The sequence below is a fragment of the Saccopteryx bilineata genome, chromosome 2 (assembly GCF_036850765.1).
Source record: "Saccopteryx bilineata isolate mSacBil1 chromosome 2, mSacBil1_pri_phased_curated, whole genome shotgun sequence".
Lineage (NCBI taxonomy): Eukaryota > Metazoa > Chordata > Mammalia > Chiroptera > Emballonuridae > Saccopteryx > Saccopteryx bilineata.
In genome coordinates this window covers 293,373,015-293,391,187 of record NC_089491.1, presented here as the reverse complement: position 1 = coordinate 293,391,187, position 18,173 = coordinate 293,373,015, and the positions used below count along the sequence as shown (strand labels likewise).

General features: G+C 39.5%; 1 protein-coding gene across 1 annotated transcript in view; it reads right to left on the bottom strand.

Moving 5' to 3' along the window:
• The window catches only part of HMCN1 (hemicentin 1), a 431,303-nt gene that overhangs the window by 8,345 nt on the left and 404,785 nt on the right, over positions 1-18,173 (bottom strand). The window contains exons 98-105 of the mRNA XM_066261348.1: positions 16,062-16,124; positions 14,944-15,063; positions 13,629-13,763; positions 11,371-11,484; positions 10,677-10,802; positions 9,280-9,408; positions 6,480-6,830; positions 2,796-2,915 (exon numbers count right to left, since the gene is read on the bottom strand). Of these exons, the coding sequence (XP_066117445.1) occupies positions 2,796-2,915; positions 6,480-6,830; positions 9,280-9,408; positions 10,677-10,802; positions 11,371-11,484; positions 13,629-13,763; positions 14,944-15,063; positions 16,062-16,124 (1,158 nt within the window). The remainder of the gene's footprint in view (positions 1-2,795; positions 2,916-6,479; positions 6,831-9,279; positions 9,409-10,676; positions 10,803-11,370; positions 11,485-13,628; positions 13,764-14,943; positions 15,064-16,061; positions 16,125-18,173) is intronic.

Below are 18,173 nucleotides of genomic sequence, written 5' to 3'. Positions count from 1 at the left end.
TCGGTTAACAGTGTCGTCCCTAAATGGCAAGGTTGCGGGTTCAATCCCCGGTTGGGGCACACATAGGAAGCAACCAATGAATGCACGACTGAATGGAACAACAAATGATTTTTTTTTTTTTGTATTTCTCTGAAGCTGGAAACGGGGAGAGACAGTCAGACAGACTCCCGCATGCGCCTGACCGGGATCCACCCGGCATGCCCACCAGGGGGCGACGCTCTGCCCACCAGGGGGCGATGCTCTGCCCCTCTGGGGCGTCGCTCTGCTGTGACCAGAGCCACTCTAGCGCCTGGGGCAGAGGCCAAGGAGCCATCCCCAGCGCCCGGGCCATCCTTGCTCCAATGGAGCCTTGGCTGCGGGAGGAGAAGAGAGAGACAGAGAGGAAGGAGAGGGGGAGGGGTGGAAAAGCAGATGGGCGCCTCTCCTGTGTGCCCTGGCCGGGAATCGAACCCGGGACTTCTGCATGCCAGGCCGACGCTCTACCACTAAGCCAACCGGCCAGGACCTGGAACAACAAATGAATGCTTCCCTTCCCCCTTCCCTTTCTCCCTTCTCCTCTCTGTCTCTCTGTAAATCAATCATGGACAGATTGTTCGGCTGGTTGGAATGTTGTCCAGGGGCACAGAGGTTGCCGGTTCAATTTTCTGGTCGAGGCACATACTGGAACAGCTTGGTGTTCCTGTCTCTCTCTCTCTCTCTCTCTCAAAACAAAACACTGGAATAATTAAGAAAAGAAGAAAATGAGAAGAGGACATAATATTACCCTTAAAAAACTGGCTAAGGGCTTCTGATTATTAAGAATGCCTCCATATCTACCCTGCTTCCTTTCTCAGTGAATGGTGCCCTGCAGGGAGTCAGTGTCAGTGCTGGGCTTTGCCACTTCTTCAGGATTTCTAGGTTGAAGAACTGGGGAAAGTTATAACACAGGGACAGTGTAAATGCTCGCCCTTCACCCTTCTGCCACAGAACAATAACCCTGGTGTTCACCGAATCACAGGGGAAGCAAAGGACTATTCTAGACCTTCCGAGGTCTGCGATCAACTCCTACCATGGCTCTGTCTGTTCTAGGACATGGAGCCTCACATAATCACTCTGAGAGTCAGTGTCATTATCTGTAGAATGAGTGTAACTCATTGCCCTGGACAAATCTGTACGGCTGAATAAAATGAGATAACAGTTATTCTGGAAAAACATAAGATGATAAAGTAAATATGTTATTCCAGTTTTTACAAATTTCAGTAAAATGTTCTGACTAGGGCAGGTTCTTGAGACTTGTTTGGAGGTTCTAGCAGGGGAGTGCAGCTACTTGTATACCCTTCCAGGGGTCCCCAAACTTTTACACAAGGGGCCAGTTCACTGTCCCTCAGACCGTTGGAGGGCCGCCACATACAGTGCTTCTCTCACTGACCACCAATGAAAGAGGTGGGGGCCGGATAAATGGCCTCAGGGGGCCGCATGCGGCTAGTGGTCTGGGCTGTGGTTTGGGGATGCCTGCACTGAAGAACGGTCCTCTCTATCGGGGAAGGTCGTCCTCTTCGACCGAGCGCACACCTTCGGGAGGGACACACATGGAGCGGTGAGGGAGGAAGGGGACACCACCTAGCCAGCCAGATCAGCCGAATCAACCCTGCCGATCAATAGGTGACAGATGTCACAGCCAGATCGTAGGGCAGGTTCTTATAAATGTTTGGTGGCTGATGGCTGGGAGCGAGGGTGTGTTTACTTTCCGCCTGCAGCCCACAGGATCTGGTGGGGGCTGTCAGGAGTGTGAATGGGTGAGTGGGTGGGCGAGGGGTGGGGATGATCAGGGGAACTAAGGGAAAGCCACTGTCCGTTCTGGACACATTTTCCACGAGCTGCATCTTAGCAAGTCTCTTGTGAATCTCACAGAGAGGGAAGAAGTCCAAATTCAATTGCTACTGAGAGCTCCCTTTTAGAGATTTTTATTTGCTGTACTTTAGAAAGGATTCGGTCTGCTCAGGACAGAAATGAATATAAGGTGGAAGCTAATTTACTCAGAATTCATGTTTCAGATTTTGACCATGAAATTGAGAAGGTTTCTTAGAAGATGTTCAAGATTTATACAAGTTCTTTTTTTCTCTTTCATCTAAGTATACATCACAATATAATGTACATCATCAAATTACAATGCCCCTTTCACATCACTATACATTGTCCCAAACTCTGTTACAGCACCTATAACCTTGTACATTGTTATGTTTTTATTTGTCTCCACTAGAATCTAATATCTCAAAGGGGAAAAAATGCATATTATTCATCTGTTTGAACCTTTTGCATCTGGCAGTGCTAGAACATAATTGTTTTACATCATCTGTAGACTCCACTAATGAATGGATTATTTGATCTATTTACCCACTGACCTCCAAGCCCAAATAGAAAATAATACCTAACACTGAAATAAATCTACTAAGCACCTGTCTCCTTTCAACTTCCTTATTAGCTGAACTGTTAAAAAAAATATGTTTGAAGAGATCTATCCTTATTAAGTTTTAAAGACATATGAGATTCACTGACTTAGGCGTTCTTGGTCCTTCTAGCGAGATAATACCAAAAAATGCTTCTCAGCTATTTCCTTTGCTTATACGCTTTCTCATTGCTTCTCCTAATGTCAAAACGATGTTTAAAGATAAGTCAGAATAAAATGAATGAGGTAGAAAAGGAAGTAGCAAGGGGACTATATTTATTCAAAAATGAAAAGATTTCATTTCTCATGCTCTCCTATGTTGGTTTTAAGTCAAGTTGCAGCAAGAAACCACAACCACACATGGCCTCACCCTGACACGTCTTTCCGTTGAGCGTGAGCTGATAGCCAGGTGGGCACACACACTGATAGCTTCCGAAGGTATTTTTACATTCATGTTGGCAGGTGTCTCTATTTTCACATTCATCAATATCTGTGTAAGAAGAAAGCAGAGTGGATAGCTGTGCAAAATCAAGGCAGACACTGTGGCAGAACCAACAATAAACAAGTTGTTGATATACAACAGAAAGCCTCCATGGTGATTGAATACTCATCCGTTTAAAAATGCTCAGAGCTGTTTTATATTAGGGTCTGTGTTTAATGGAGTCCAATATAAACCACACTATTTTTTATAAAATATGAACATCTCTTCTGTGTATAAACATATATAAGCTGAAACCCCCAGATGGCCAATTTCTAGATTAGTTAATTAAGACCAGAGTGATAGACAAAACAAATTTGTACAAGATCCTAAACCACCAAAATACTAACTCCTGACAGAATAATAGAATTCACTTAAAATATAAAGTTTCTATGGAGAGTAATTAGAAAACAGAAACTTTAGCTGCCCCTCCCTCTTCCTCTCTCTGCACCTGCCCCCACCCCAAATCCATGCACAGCTTCCGCACACACTGCATTATCAAGTGGAGGTGCTTTAATTTTTGTGATAAAAATATTCATCAAAATTTATACACTTGCAAAGTCCTAATGGTAGCTTCATGTATATATACAGAACTTCTCCAGATCCCAGCTGATTTTTCTGCCAAAAGGAGTCACTGATACAATTTCCCTAGTTTATAGGTTTTTGGAAGGTATGGAATAGATGTGAAAGCATTTTCTAAACTATAAAGAGGTATCTGCCTGCTATTATTAAACAAAGCCAATATGACAGCAGTAAAAAGAAGAGTAAGACTAGCAGATAATTAAAAATTGTTATTTGCTTTCAGCATGAGATGTGTTTTGGGAGGCCTCAGATTTCTTGTCCCAATTGTGTTTCGTTTTGCCTAGTATTAAAATCTGCTGACAGTCCCTGAGCTCACGCCAACCAGTGGAAGAATGATGAGGAGGATATGCAGGAACTCGGAGTAGATGTCATGTCAGGTGGAAACAAAGAGAAGACAGACTGGACACTGGGAGATGTCTCAGAGCAAAATCTGCATATTTTACATATTGTGCATATGCTTGGAATATAATTGCATGATTCAAAACCTGTTAATGATAAACACTCGTCAAATATTTGTCAGTGTTTTTGTCCTATTTTAGTTAACCAAAGCATTTGTTCCAGAACTCCTGCGAGTTACTTTTATTTTTCCCTTTACAATCTGCTCTGACCTAAAATAACAGAAGTGTAAGTGACGGTGAACTCCAGGCAGTCAATATCCAGCTTGCCAGAGTATGAATTCTAACATGATTTCTATATTCGAAAGCACTGCAATCGTCATTTTTCCTGTGGAACTTTGGAATCAATTCCTTTAACATGATTCCATAGTGTTGACTTGAATCTTCTGTAAGTTATCTATCCCAGATGGCTAATTAAAGGCATTTGGTGTTTACTGTAAGTTGCTCATCACGTAATTCCAAAGCTGTCTGCAATCTTGGTGTAAATTTCTTTATTAGTACCAACACTATAAAATACCCACTATATTTAAAAAAAATATTTCTAAATGTCCAAGCCTCTTAATTGCCTCCAAATAAAACTGAAATAAACATACAGTAATTAACTATTTCAAGAAGTTTAGATTCTCCAAGATTGGTCCTCCCTCTGAAGCAGTAGCTGCCTCAAACAGTAGATGGTTTGGGGAAGATTAGTTCCTGTAAACAAATATTAGTGTAATATAAACACAGAGACACAGAAAACATTTATAGGATTCTATTATGATGAAACCATAGGACATAGATAGTGATAAAGAAAGAGAATTGGGCTATTAATGTGGAAAACTTTCTTAAAATGACTTGGGCTTTCAAATGATTGAGAAGTCAGCTAGATGGTGTATAGTGTGTGTGAATGGGTGTAGTTTAATCCACTTATCACAGCATAAACAGAGATTTCTGGGCAGAAGAACAAAGGTAGAAGAGAAGAAAAGAATGTATCCAGAATGAAAGCAAAGAGTGGCATGATAATAGGAAATAAAGACTGACAATTTGGAAGAAATTGTGAAAGACAAAATGTCAGACGCTAATTCTGTCAATAAAAGAATAGGGAAAAGTTTTAACTAACAAACAGTTAGGTCAAAACTATGGGCATGAAAAATTAGCAATAGAGCGGTGTGGAGCAGGTTAGGAGTGGTGGTTGATGTACTAGTAAGGACAGTAAATTCCACAAGTCTAGTAATTGAGGAGTGTTTCACATATGGGATGAAATGTAGAGAACTGTTCATAAATGCATTAATGTTTGAAGTTTAAGGAGTAAGAGAAACTAGTACTGTCCAAAGATCTAGGAAGCCGATCACAGGGAAAAGATTCCATATACTATTAAGATTCAGGTACATAGGGACATTTAGACAGAAAAGTCCTGGGAAAACATGGACCTAAAGGAAAAAGGTCAACATTTAAATACCCAGAGTGGTTGAGGGTCCAGCTGAGTACAGGTGATATGAGAAGCTGGTTTCCTCAGGAGTGACCAAGGAAGTACATCCAAAAAGATAGCGATGTAAGAACAGGCTTGGAGAAGGTAAAAAAAGAAATGACAAAAACTAATGTTAGCACGAGAAGAGATTTTTAAAACGTTTAAAAAAATTTAACAGAAAGCATATTTAGTTTAAAAGGAAGCACATTTAGGAGAGGATAAGCAAAGTGTAGAACACTTCAGACAAACGCGAGAAAGTAAGACTGGCATGAGGTCTCTGAAATTTAAACAGAATTTCTTTCTTCGTTCCTTCTTGCCTCCCTCCTCCTCCTCCACTTTGCTTTCTTTACTCATCTAACCAATAGCGGGGCTGATTCCTGTTTGCTAATTCCTCTTGCTGCATAGCTCAATGACATGCAAGCTGGGAATACTCACAGGAAACTGATTTAAATGAATGACAGATGGTAATCCTTGCAACTTAACAGAAAACAAAGTCTCAATTTCTGAGCTGGAAATTTCACTTCCCTTTCACAAACAAATGAAAATACAGACTTGTGAGTTTAGATAAAGATATTGAAAGCACATTCTTTAGAGTGATGGAAGCAATTTAATTTCATCCTGGCTCACATGATGTCTTCAGTGGCAATATATAGACACAACATAATCAAACTGAAAAATTCCACGGGCGTGTGGGACAACAATCAACACAGTGTTGGTTGTCATATAGAACAAGTTAACTGAGTAGCTTGAACTTTCACTTTAATCACTGCTTTGGCATCAGTCAGATATAGCCATAATTATAGTATCATACTATGTGGCAGTATGCATATTCTCCTTTTAAAAACCGTATTTTGGATGCCACTGAAATTTATTACTACATAGCATTAGATTTAGTACCACTTTCAGGGTGCCCAAAGAATTGTCAATATAAAACAGCAAGTTATTAGAATGCACACATATAAATACATCATTTACTCAAATAAAATTTGTAATAGTTGTAGGTGCTAGAGTAAATGTCTTGAAACTTTGTCATCCCAGATTTGAGATGAGATGTCGTTTGCTGCACCCAAACTATCACAGGTGTTGCACACATGCTGAGACTGGCCCGTCAGGGAGCCCATAGAAAGGAAATGTAATATGGCTGACATTTACCTACACATGTGTCATGGCTTGCCTCAGAGCCTTCCGGGCAAGTTTTCCTAATAGTCCTTCTAGTCCTGGAGAGAGATGTTCTGCTGTTTCTATACTCTGAGTAGGAGCTGTAGAGATGTGAGTACTGTCTGTAATGCTGTTGAGGTTGATAGTTGTTTCTCACGGGGGAGAACCGAGCAAGGTTATAGCTATTGTACTGAGTGCCATAACTGGGCAGCCTCTCCAATCCAGCGCAAGATTTCCCGTCCCCTAATAAATGTTGTCCTGGTGGACAGATACACTTGAAGCTGCCGGGGGTGTTGAAGCACTGATATGCACAAGGCTTAGGCACTTGTTCACACTCATTAATGTCTGCTCGTGTGCCATGATACATAAAAAAGAGAAAAAAAATAAAATACATACACACACACACAAAACACAGGAATAAAGAATCAGTCTGTGAAACAAACAGAAGACATTATGTTACCCTCCAAAGCCAGGAATACAGTCATTTCTCAACTGTTGTGAACTTCTGAGAAAGCTTTACTCATTCAGTTATGAATCTACAGAAAGATTTTGTGACTTTCCCTGAAGACTGCTTCCCATGCACAGTAGGAATATTAAGGGTCATATGAAAAATGTGGTCATAAATTCAGAAAAGCTAGATTTCAAAAGCTAATTTAGACCTTAATTTTGTTGGTGGAGGAAAGAACAGTCACATTACTAGTTTACATTTAATCATAGTATTGACCACTAGTCAATACTAGTCATTTTTCATACATTTATATATTTCAGATGCCAGAATATTGGTACAACTACAAACATTTTCTTCTGTATCTTTTGAATCAATAATTATTCATTAACAATCAAGCCAATTACACTTTTTACAAAAATATAAAAAGGACATAAAGATAGAATAATTTCTCACTAAGCTATAAATTTATAGTCTATACAATTTTAAAAAGTTATTTTTTCTTTCTATTCTAAAGTCAACAAAGAGCATTCTCTGCGACTTTTCTTGTCAATGGGACAGCTGTATAAAAACCAGAGATCAAAACCAAATTCTTTAATGCATTACCAAAGTGACATAAAAAAAAGTAAGTAAAATAGAAGTAGAATATTTTGCTTTAAAAATTATTTTAGTGGGAAAAAGTTTAAATTAACATTTTTAATCTCTGTAAGGCAATGGCCCCAATGTCTTCATTGACTTATGGCCTAGTCCAGTGCCTGCTGTTCAATTTCAGGTCAAATTAGTGAACAAATAAACACATTTCACTCTGCTAGGTCTCTGTTATGACTGATCAATATGTTAAATTATATATAAATTAAAATATGTAAATAGGACACAAAAATAATATGCATTTTTGCTATTAAAAGTATTTATATATTAGTATTTATTTCTTCTAGTAATGGTATTACTTTGAACATTTGCTATGTACAAAGTACTATGCTAGGTATTGTATAAAGACAGAACTGAATCTTCACAGGAGAAATTACTATAAATAATTAAGTAGACAATCAAGGCAATCAATTTCAAAAGCAGGGCATGCAAACAGAAGCCAATATTTAAAAGCCCACACAATATTTCTGCTGCACTTAAATATCCTGAGGAGAAATAGAATTTGCTATGTCAGTTTCTTGATTATAAATGCATTAATTTAATAAGAAGCATATGGTGACCTGCTGACAGATATTTTTTATTATCAATTACTTGCCTTAATTTATATTCAAGTATAACTAAGATGGAAACAGGCAATTGGCAGAATTAAATGAGATATTCTTAGCATAGGGAATGGCATAAAATAAGCACTAAACACTGTATATGGTAAATAAAGTAATACTTATCAAATTGTGTGTTCACATTTTAATCCACCATACCTAAACCTTCATATTACATACAAGTATACCCCATATTTAAATTAAATATATCTATGCAAACATTTATGCCATGTGCATAAAGATATGATAATCAATGAGATCATCTTTATAATTAAATTGTCATGGGAATTTTATCAGAACTTCATTTGGATATGTGTAATCATATTTGGAGTACAGTAAGCACTCCATAATTATTATTATTACTTGAAGTTAGAGGAAATTGAATACAACATGAAGTCTCTTGGACACACAGTTGACCCTTGAACAACGTGGTGGTTTGGGATGCCAACCCCACGCAGCCAAAAACCTGTGTATAACTTTTGACTCCCACAAAACTCAATTATTCTTTGGTATCTGCAGGAAGATTGGTTCAGAAGACCTTGTGGCTACCAAAATCCATGGATGTTCAAGTCCCTTATATAAAATGGCAGAGAGCATGCCTAGAGCCCTCCACATCACAAATTCCCAGCTACAGATTGAAAGTGCTGTTTTCAATCCTCAGTTGGTTGAATATACAGATGCAAAACCCAGGGATACAGAGGGCTGACTGTATATTTATTTATTATTATTATTTTTAATCACTTTTTATTCTTCAATTACAGTTGACATACCATATTATGTTAGTTTCATGTGTGTACCCCACCCCAGTGATTAGACATTATATACCTTACTAAGTGATCATCCTGATAAATCACATACCCATCTGACACCATACTTAGTTATTGAAAACAAATCCACATATAAGTGGACCTGTGCAGTTCAAACCCATGTTGTTCAAGAGTCAACTGTTATTCAAATTATGTTCTGAGTTACTTAAACCAATTTCCAAATCTAACTGTAGCGAGAAAGCATTTGAGGATAGAGAGTGATCTTACTCAAGCTGGTAAGGCTCAGTAACCATAGGAGTAACTTGACTACTCAATATGAGTTCCTGTGAACTTACCCATACAGGGTCTTCCCACTCCTTGAGACCGGTAACCTCTCGGACATATACAACGATAGCTGCCTCTTGTATTCTCACAAATCTGGTTATATCTGCACTGATGGGTCCCATCTTTACACTCATCAATATCTACAGACATGGAGGCAATAAAAAGTAGTAACATTTCCTCTTTCAAAACCTAATATTTCAAGTGAACATTCTTTAGAATTGCCCAAGGTTGTATTTCTCACCATGTGGTTGAGACCTGGAGTCAGAAAACCTGGGTTCAAATCTTAGCTCTGCCACTTATTAAAATGGTTACTCTTCCTCTTCTTGCTCCTTGCTCTTTATGGAAAGATTTCTATTCTCAGCTTTTTTTTTTCCTTCCCCCTTCTCTTCCTTTGGCCGTTTATATTAGTGCATCTCGTGAGCTTATTGATGTATATGTAGAGCAACAGTACTACATCGCTTCTTACCTGCAGTCCCATGTTTCTAGCTCTGGCTAGTCATCACTTCAAACTCAACATGTCCCCAGTCTCTTATCATTACTCCCTTATTTATGGTCACAGAATTCTTTCTCCTCAGTTGAGCAGGCTGCAAACATCAGAATTATTTTTAACTTACCCCCTCATTTTCAAGATTGGGTGACTTTACTTTCCTCAATCAAATCCAGAGAGCCCCACATTCCTGTCCACTAAGCTGTATTTTTGCTGCACCTTCTCAAACAGTCCTCTGATCTTTCAGCTCATCTCATTTCTAATTAATCTTATACATAATTAGAGTTAACTGTCTTAAAAATATTTATAATTGCACATAGCGGCCTATATATTCTGACTATACCATTCTTAGGTATTAAGAACAATATTTGCCTATATCCATAGAGCTGAAAGAGTCAGGAATCTCATAGTCCAACTTTCAAGTTTTTTTTAAAAAACAGTATGCTAAACATCCACAGACCTCAGCAAGTACCAACGGAAGATCAGGGTTCCTTCATGTATATCTACGCCCTCCCCTTACTCTTGTATTATTTTGAAACAAATCCAAGACACATACTAGACATTGGAAATAAAAAAAAAAACCTATGGAAAAAGAAATCTTTCCTTATTAGAAGAAATTCACTCTCATCATTGATTTTAAAAATGGATGCCTTCCCGCAGTGGATAAAGCGTCGACCTGGAAATGCTGAGGTCGCCGGTTCGAAACCCTGGGCTTGCCTGGTCAAGGCACATATGGGAGTTGATGCTTCCAGCTCCTCCCCCCTTCTCTCTCTCTGTCTCTCTCTCCTCTCTCTCTCCGTCTCTGTTTCTCTCTCTCCTCTCTAAAAATGAATAAATAAAATTAAAAAAAAAAAAATGGATGCCTTCCTTAGCTTGTCAATGGTAAATGGCTCTCAGTCACTGAAATGGCCAGGCACTCACCAATGCAGGACCCATTTTCCGCCTTGGTCATTCCGTTCGGACAGAGGTCAATGCACTTGTAGCCCCCACGGGTGTTCTCACAGTGCTGGTCTGGTCGGCACACGCTCTGGCGACATTCGTTCACGTCTTCATAAAAGAACAAAGGGGGTGCAGATTGAGAAGATGATTTCTGCAACGTTTCCATAGAAATTATACTTTTGGAATTTAAGGATGGTATAAACTAATAGAGATGTTGATTGCATACTCATCATGTAGAGTTAAAGTGTTTAAATCCAACAAGGTAGGTAACCCGCTTAATTTTAAAACAATAATAAAAACAGAAAACACTTCACAGAGCTGGTAGCCATACCAACCATTTTTTCCTCCTAGAAAAATAAAATGTACATATCTTATATAACTTTATATATATATTATATATGTATATATTATATATGTATTATATTTCTGTGAAAAAGAATTGGTAAATATATATAATAGGGGAAGTGTTTAAAAACGGTTATGTGATTAGAAAGTAAAACCTGTAAAATATAAAATATAACATTTGCTCCCATTTGTTTTTATATGGATCTGATATGTGATGCATGGTAGGTATTCTCTCTGTAAGTCAGGGTCAGGGCACAGCATGTGAACTGGATCAGATAGCCTTAAGAAGTTACAAAGATGTTACATTTTTGGAGTCAAAGCCCTTTCTTACCAATGCATTTCCTGCCTTTGAGCTGATAGCCGGGCTCACACCCACAGTGAAAACTTCCTACGGCATTGAAACAGCGGTGGTGGCAGGGACTGGACTCCTGACATTCGTTAATATCTGTTCAATAACAAAACTCTCATTACATTCTGTTAGGAAACTGGATTAATTACCTCAAATGTTTAACATTTGAATAATCGTTGATAATTATCACATTTAAGATCTTCCCTAAAGCTCATTTAATATAATTGCTCTCATATCATTTGCTAGATAATTGACAGAATGAATTGCTCCAGACAGACAGTATCTCTCTTCGCTACTCCTCAGAGATAGATGGTTGCTAGTGACTCACAACTATGTTGACACAACACACCTCTACTTTTAAGTACTTTACCACATGGCTCCCACTCCTGTTTCCAGGAAGTTTCGGCCCTGGAATGTTACTGACAGACTGGAATATGAAGATAGGACAAAATAAATGAAAGCTAAGGTCTTCTGCAATATATTTTGCAATTGACCTTTCGGCCCCATTTGTGCTGCTATTAGTCTGAGGCCGGTCTTTATCACCTTGTGCCTCATTGGCAGTAGCGCCTTGTGCATAGCTCTGTCTGTGGTTATTGCCAAATAACCCTCCCAAACACCATCTGAATCACAGTGGGATAAGAAAAAGTGCAGGATGAACGCCCCAAGCTCGTGTATACTGCCTGTTTTTTGTCCCTTCTCCTCTCTCCTTCCTTCCAGTCGCCGAGGAAGAGAGAACTCTTCCCCCATTCCAGCAAGTCCCCTGTTTCAGTGTGCGTGCGAGCTCTGCAGCCTACTTCCTCCTTCTTCACCGGGACGAGGGGGTGCAGCCAGTTGAAAACTCCCTCCTCTTGTGTCCTTTTAAAGGCCTTCTCCTCACTGTCACCTTTCCTATAACCCTAGAAACAGAACCAAATTCTTCCTATCCTAACAAAATCTTTTTCTTAGGCCTATCCTCATTTCAAACTTCTCGACTTCTCCATCATTTTATTCCAAACTCTTCAAAACAACAATGACTGTGTTTAGGCTCTTCCTGTCCTCACCTTGCCTTCCCAAACTTGAGACTGCCAATGTCTTACTTTGTACTTGATTTCTACTTGAGAATTTCTAATTCAATCTTTCAAAATCTTCACATGTTAATATAACTCCAGAAATGTGATCATATACTTTAGATTTTTTTTCATGTGCTTTCCCCTCTTTTGCGTGGACTCCCTTATCCCTTTGTACTTCCTTGCCCACCAAAACCAACCTGCATTAATACTCTAGTGTAAATAATAACATCTCTTCCATGTACACCTATGGATCTCTATCTAAATATATAAATCCATTCTTTCTTTCTTTGTTATTGATTGTTTACTAGTCATATAATCTTTTCTACACAAGTTACAGATACTTCCCTACATCTTGGTGTTCTCGGTCCACATCACCTCATGGAGGCTCCTTTAAGCCAAATAACTGAGCTCCATTCTACTTTTTATAATAGCCGCACAATGGTTTGTTTTTTGCATGTACCATAATTAATTCATATAGGCATTCAGTTTTGTAGGCCCTGTTTCTGCCCCCATGAAAAATCCTGATAGCAGCTTTATTCATAATTTCTAAAACTCGGAAGCAACCAAGATGTCCTTCAGTAGGTGAATGGACAAACAGACCATGGTACTTCCAGACAAGGGACATTATTCAGCACTAAAAAGAAATGAGCTTTTAAGTCATGAAAAGACAGGGAGGAAACCCATGGAATGTATAACACCGTGACTCCCAATGTAAACTGTGGACTTTGGTAATAATGCTGTGTCAATATAGGTTAGTCCTTGGTAAAAATGTATCCCTCAGGTGCAGGATGCTGACAGTGGGGGAGGCCAGGCCTGAGGTTGGGGTAGGGGGTAAATGGGGAATATCTTTATCTTTCACTCAATTTTGTTGTGAACCTAAAACTGCTCTAAAAAAAATCAAGTGTATAAAAAAAGTCCTGCAATAAATATTCTTGTAGTCTTATGCAATGGAATTTTATAAAGTAGATTCTAGTAGATCGTGCTGTATAATTCCCTCTGTCAAATATAACAAGCAAATGTTATTATTCAAAACCACTGTGCTGCAAATATTTGAAATAGCCATGGAATCTGACATCTAAAGACCTCAGCAGGAAGCTCAATCTATAAAAGAGTTTATTTTAAATGATTCAAAAAGGAGAGAGGCATAGTTCTTAGTATGACAAGATAAAGCAAGAGCCTCCATTTTTATACCTTGACAACTCAGCCCATCAGAGGTTCTTCGAAAGCCAGTTCCACAGCGGACCACACAGCGATAGGATCCAATGGTATTGTCACAGTCCTGACCAGCATGGCAGGTGTGTCCACCCAAAGCACACTCATCAATATCTGCAACACAGTGAGTCATTCAACCAAGGTGAGCTGAAGAAACCAAGCTAAGAACCTGCTGGGAAATGGGGTAAGAAAAGCAAGCCACAGCATTCAGAAAACAGACAAGAGCAAAAAGGCTGATGTTTTTGGTTGAGTCATTTCAGGTGGGTTAGATGGCTGACAAACTCACAGCAGCATAGTGTGGTATCTTCACAGACCAACCCAACCACTGGACCACCTGTAAATGAGGGGGCTTTAAAAAAGGTACTTCTCCTTTCTGAGATTACATTTTTCTCATCGGCAAAATAAGGATAATCATATCTGTTTCTCAATAAGCCCTGGCCATGTATCTCAGTTGTTAATTGTCCCAACATGTTTAGATTGTGGGTTTGATTCCTGGTCAGGGCACATACAAGAATTAACCAACGAATGCATGCATAAATATGTGGAACAACAAGTCAATGCTTGTCTATCGCTCTCTCTTGCTCTGTCTCTCTCCCTTTCTTTCTCTCTCTAAAAATCAATACATAAACATTTTTTAAAAATAAAAGGAAATAGTGTATATAAGGTGCTGCTCAATCCCTACTGGATATTCCTTAAAAGTTACTCTTCTCCCCTTCTCTCCCCTCCCCTCTCTCTTTCCCATTTACAAGGGGGTAAGACTATATTTTTAGGGATCATTTCTATAGTTTGTCACATTTACAAGGGGACCTCCTTGGGCAGAGAGGCAGAAACCCTTTCCTCTTTTCATCAATTTTAATTACAAAGCTATATTCTTACACAGTTTTAACTTTAAAGCATACCTAGTGTCTAATAGGAAAACGTTCCTTTGTTAATGTTCCCAAAGTGCTGCTAGGATTGTGCCATTCACTTAAATTCTTTATAAGCCCTTCCCTGGTTTTCTCACTGTAAAGTGAGTACGATAGCAGTGCTGAGCCTCTCTCCTCACAGCGTCGTGGGCCCCGAGGGAGCCACCGTGGGTACCCGTATGAAGTGGCCGGCGTGGAGGCGCTGTGCACACAGCGCGGTAAACCCTTTCTTACTTTCTCAGCCTCATGAAGCTCTTTTCTGTCTGTTGCCAAATGGGACAGAAAGGAGTAGAACAGAAGAGCCTTGGTCCACCACACATTTCCCAGGTTGGGGTTGTCACGACCATTGCTGAACTCTGTCCGTCACACTTAGCTTTGTGAGCAGATACCTTGACAAGTCCTTCCATCAGCAGCTATGGTGAGGCCTTTTGGGCAGGAGCAGTAATAGGTCCCCACGGCATTGTGGCAGATATGGGAGCAGGGCTTCCCTGTTGCACACTCGTCTTCATCTGAAAGAAGAAACAAAGGGCTCGATTAGTACCTAAGCCCCCTCCTTTCTAGAAGTTACTCAAGTCGGTGCTCAGGGAAGCCAATGAATGGAGTCACATGTAACAAAAAATGCTCTAAGTGCCACAAAATGGAAATGCTGAATAAGTATTAATTCTGGGTCCCCAAATTATCCTTGACAGTGCACAGATGTTTAGATGAATTCTAAAACAATGACGATGATAACTAAGATATAACAACCATTCATCTAACAACCATTTACCAGATCTAACCTCTTCTTACAGACCTGAGCTCATCACTCACAACCTAGGAGGTACGGTAAGTATCTTCATTTGCATGATAAAACAGAGGAACAGCGAGGTGAAGTAAATTGCCCAAGGTCACAGAGGTCATTACTGGCAGGGCTGGAACTTGAACCTAGGCAGTATAATTTCTAAAGACCACCTTTAACCAACACAATGCACTACATCGCCTACCAGTGAAAGGAAGGCATGGTGTATGCAACTCAAGCTCCCGAGCCATTGACTCAGCTGTTTACTTCTCTGTGACTGTCCTATGCTGGTGCTTGGATGAGACCAGGCTGGGTTAGTCATTAATCTTGGGCTCGCAGTCCCGCCCTATCCTATGATTGCGCAATTCTAGGCTTAGGTGACTTCGAGTTGAATTATTACTGTTACATAGCCATGGCAAGTAAGCGGTCACACAGAGTTCAGTGTGACCCCTGGGCTCGCTCCACCTCCATACTTCACTGTGATCCCTGACACACACGATTCAGACAAAGGGAAAGAGCACAGGCTTTGTGTCTCAAGTTCAAATCCAGCCCTGCTGCTTGAAAGCTCAGTGACATTAGGCACTCAGTTTCTTCAGCTGTAAAAGGGACATGGGTAAGACTCTTGTGATGATTAAATTTCTAGCAAAATGACAACAGACGTCCATTAAATGGTATCCATTATTAACATTTCAACATAAACCAAAATGCATTATTTATTCCTATACTTACCAGCACAAAAGGGTCCGACTGAATCCAAGGCAAACCCGGAGGGGCACTGATTACTGCGAGCTCCTATGACAGGGAAAGAAAAGCAAAAATAACTGGCCAGTTGGAGTGTCAGCACCTTGTCTCCTTCCAGCACAGCCTTCCCTGGGAAGGGGCGCCAAGGACGGAGCACACGGCACAGCGAAGGCAGAGGTGTAAACAAGCAGGAATGGAAAACTTTCTCTGCGTGTCAACCAAGAACTAAATGAATCATCGTCCAGAGAGTGCTGGCAAGCAGCCATTGGAAACAGATTTTCTGTTTGCATTAACCAAAAGAAAATGAAATAAAATTATTCAATGATAAGAAGGACTCAAGATCAATGTGGATGCCAGGCATAACCGAGGCAAAGTCCTGCCCTTGCAGCCACGACCGCCTGCTTGCTCTGGAAGTAGGAACACTATTTTAAAGCTACTTTCACTAATTTAGTGAAAAATAGAAACTAATGAAGAAATTTTCTCCTCTCTCCTCCACTTATAACGTGGAGCTCTGGGTCAGAGTCCCCTGTATGTGACCAAGGGTTCTCCTCTTTCATGTAGTAAGGAGCAAGGAACATATTGTGATAGAAGAGAATTAAGTTAAGAGTCCAAAACAAAAACAGAAACACACCAAAAACATACTAACAAGAGTAAATAGGTTAGTTAGGGAATCTCTTTCCTCAGGAAGTAACAGGGTCTTGACTCTTTTAAGCAGTTTAGCAAATATTTTTCAAACATTAGTGACCTGAAAAAACAAATGAAACTCATCTTTCAAGTTACCAAAATAATGTTTGTGTACACAGCTCACAAGTCAATCATCAGTATAATAAAGTTCTCTTAAGGGAAATTTGAATTAATTCATCTCGTATATTCAGTTCCTAGTTAAACTCATAGAAATTATCTTAGATTTTCTTTCCATTCTAAATGCATGACACTGATTATTTTTATTATTGCCTTAGGTGCTCTTCACAGAGGGAGTCTGGGCATTGGTCCATTTTTCAGAGTCATCCTACTTTGCAGAGTCTCTGAGTACAACACTGTTTGAGCCCCGCTGAGGACATGAAACTGTTCAAAACCGCTGACATATTTGGAGGGTGCAAGAAACACACAAGATAACCTGGACATGTTATCTTTGAATATATGTATCCTGATTTATTGATGTCACCCCATTAAAAAAATAAAATTATAATTAAAAAAAAAAAAAGAAACACTACTCTGAGGAAAATATTTCCTTGACTAGAAAACTAGAGTCCTATTTGCTATTTCTACACAACCTGAAGGCCTAACACCTTGAAAAGAAAGCAGAGCTGAGAGTATCCATGGTCCCTGCACCTGCACGGGAACAGGAATAGGATGGATGGAATACACACGTCTCCAGCACAGTGCTAAGTGGTTGTAGAATGGTAAGTGTGTCACATGCACTGGGAGTCTCACCGGTTTTATTTCATTTAAACCTCACAACTCCCTTCTTCTTATCATAACCAATTTTCGGATGAGGAATTACAGACTGAGGTTATGCAAATTGCCTAAATTCAAAGACCTAATATGAACTCCAGCAACAATTTAGATGCAGTAAATCTGACTTTCAACTACTGAAATCAAGAATACAACTCAGCTGGTGATTATAATGTATGCTTCATTTTTACTTATACATTTGTGCATTCCTTAACCCAACCAGTGTGTTGTGTAGGGAACTGCGTTATGAATATTAACTGTGGAAAAACTGTGTCATATAAACATAGTAAGGTACTACTGGATAGTAGCTTTTGATTTTTGGTTCTAAGCGGGGGAAGATATCTTTCATTAAGTGGCATGTGCACAGTTTTTTTGGGAGATGTTTTGGTTTTCATAGTGATAGGGAGGCTTATTAGAATCTGGTGAGAGGGGCAGACCCTGGGGCAGGTTTTCAAATACTGCAGTGTCTGTTATGATATAAGATGGAGATCTGTCCCTTGCACTGAAAGATTTTCAAGGAAGTAAGAGAGCTGTTTGTAATTATCAAAGGGTAGGAACCATTTTCCACACATTAATCATTTTTTGTACGTGACTAACATATACCATGATATTTTTTTTAGCAAAAGAAAAAGACACACACACACA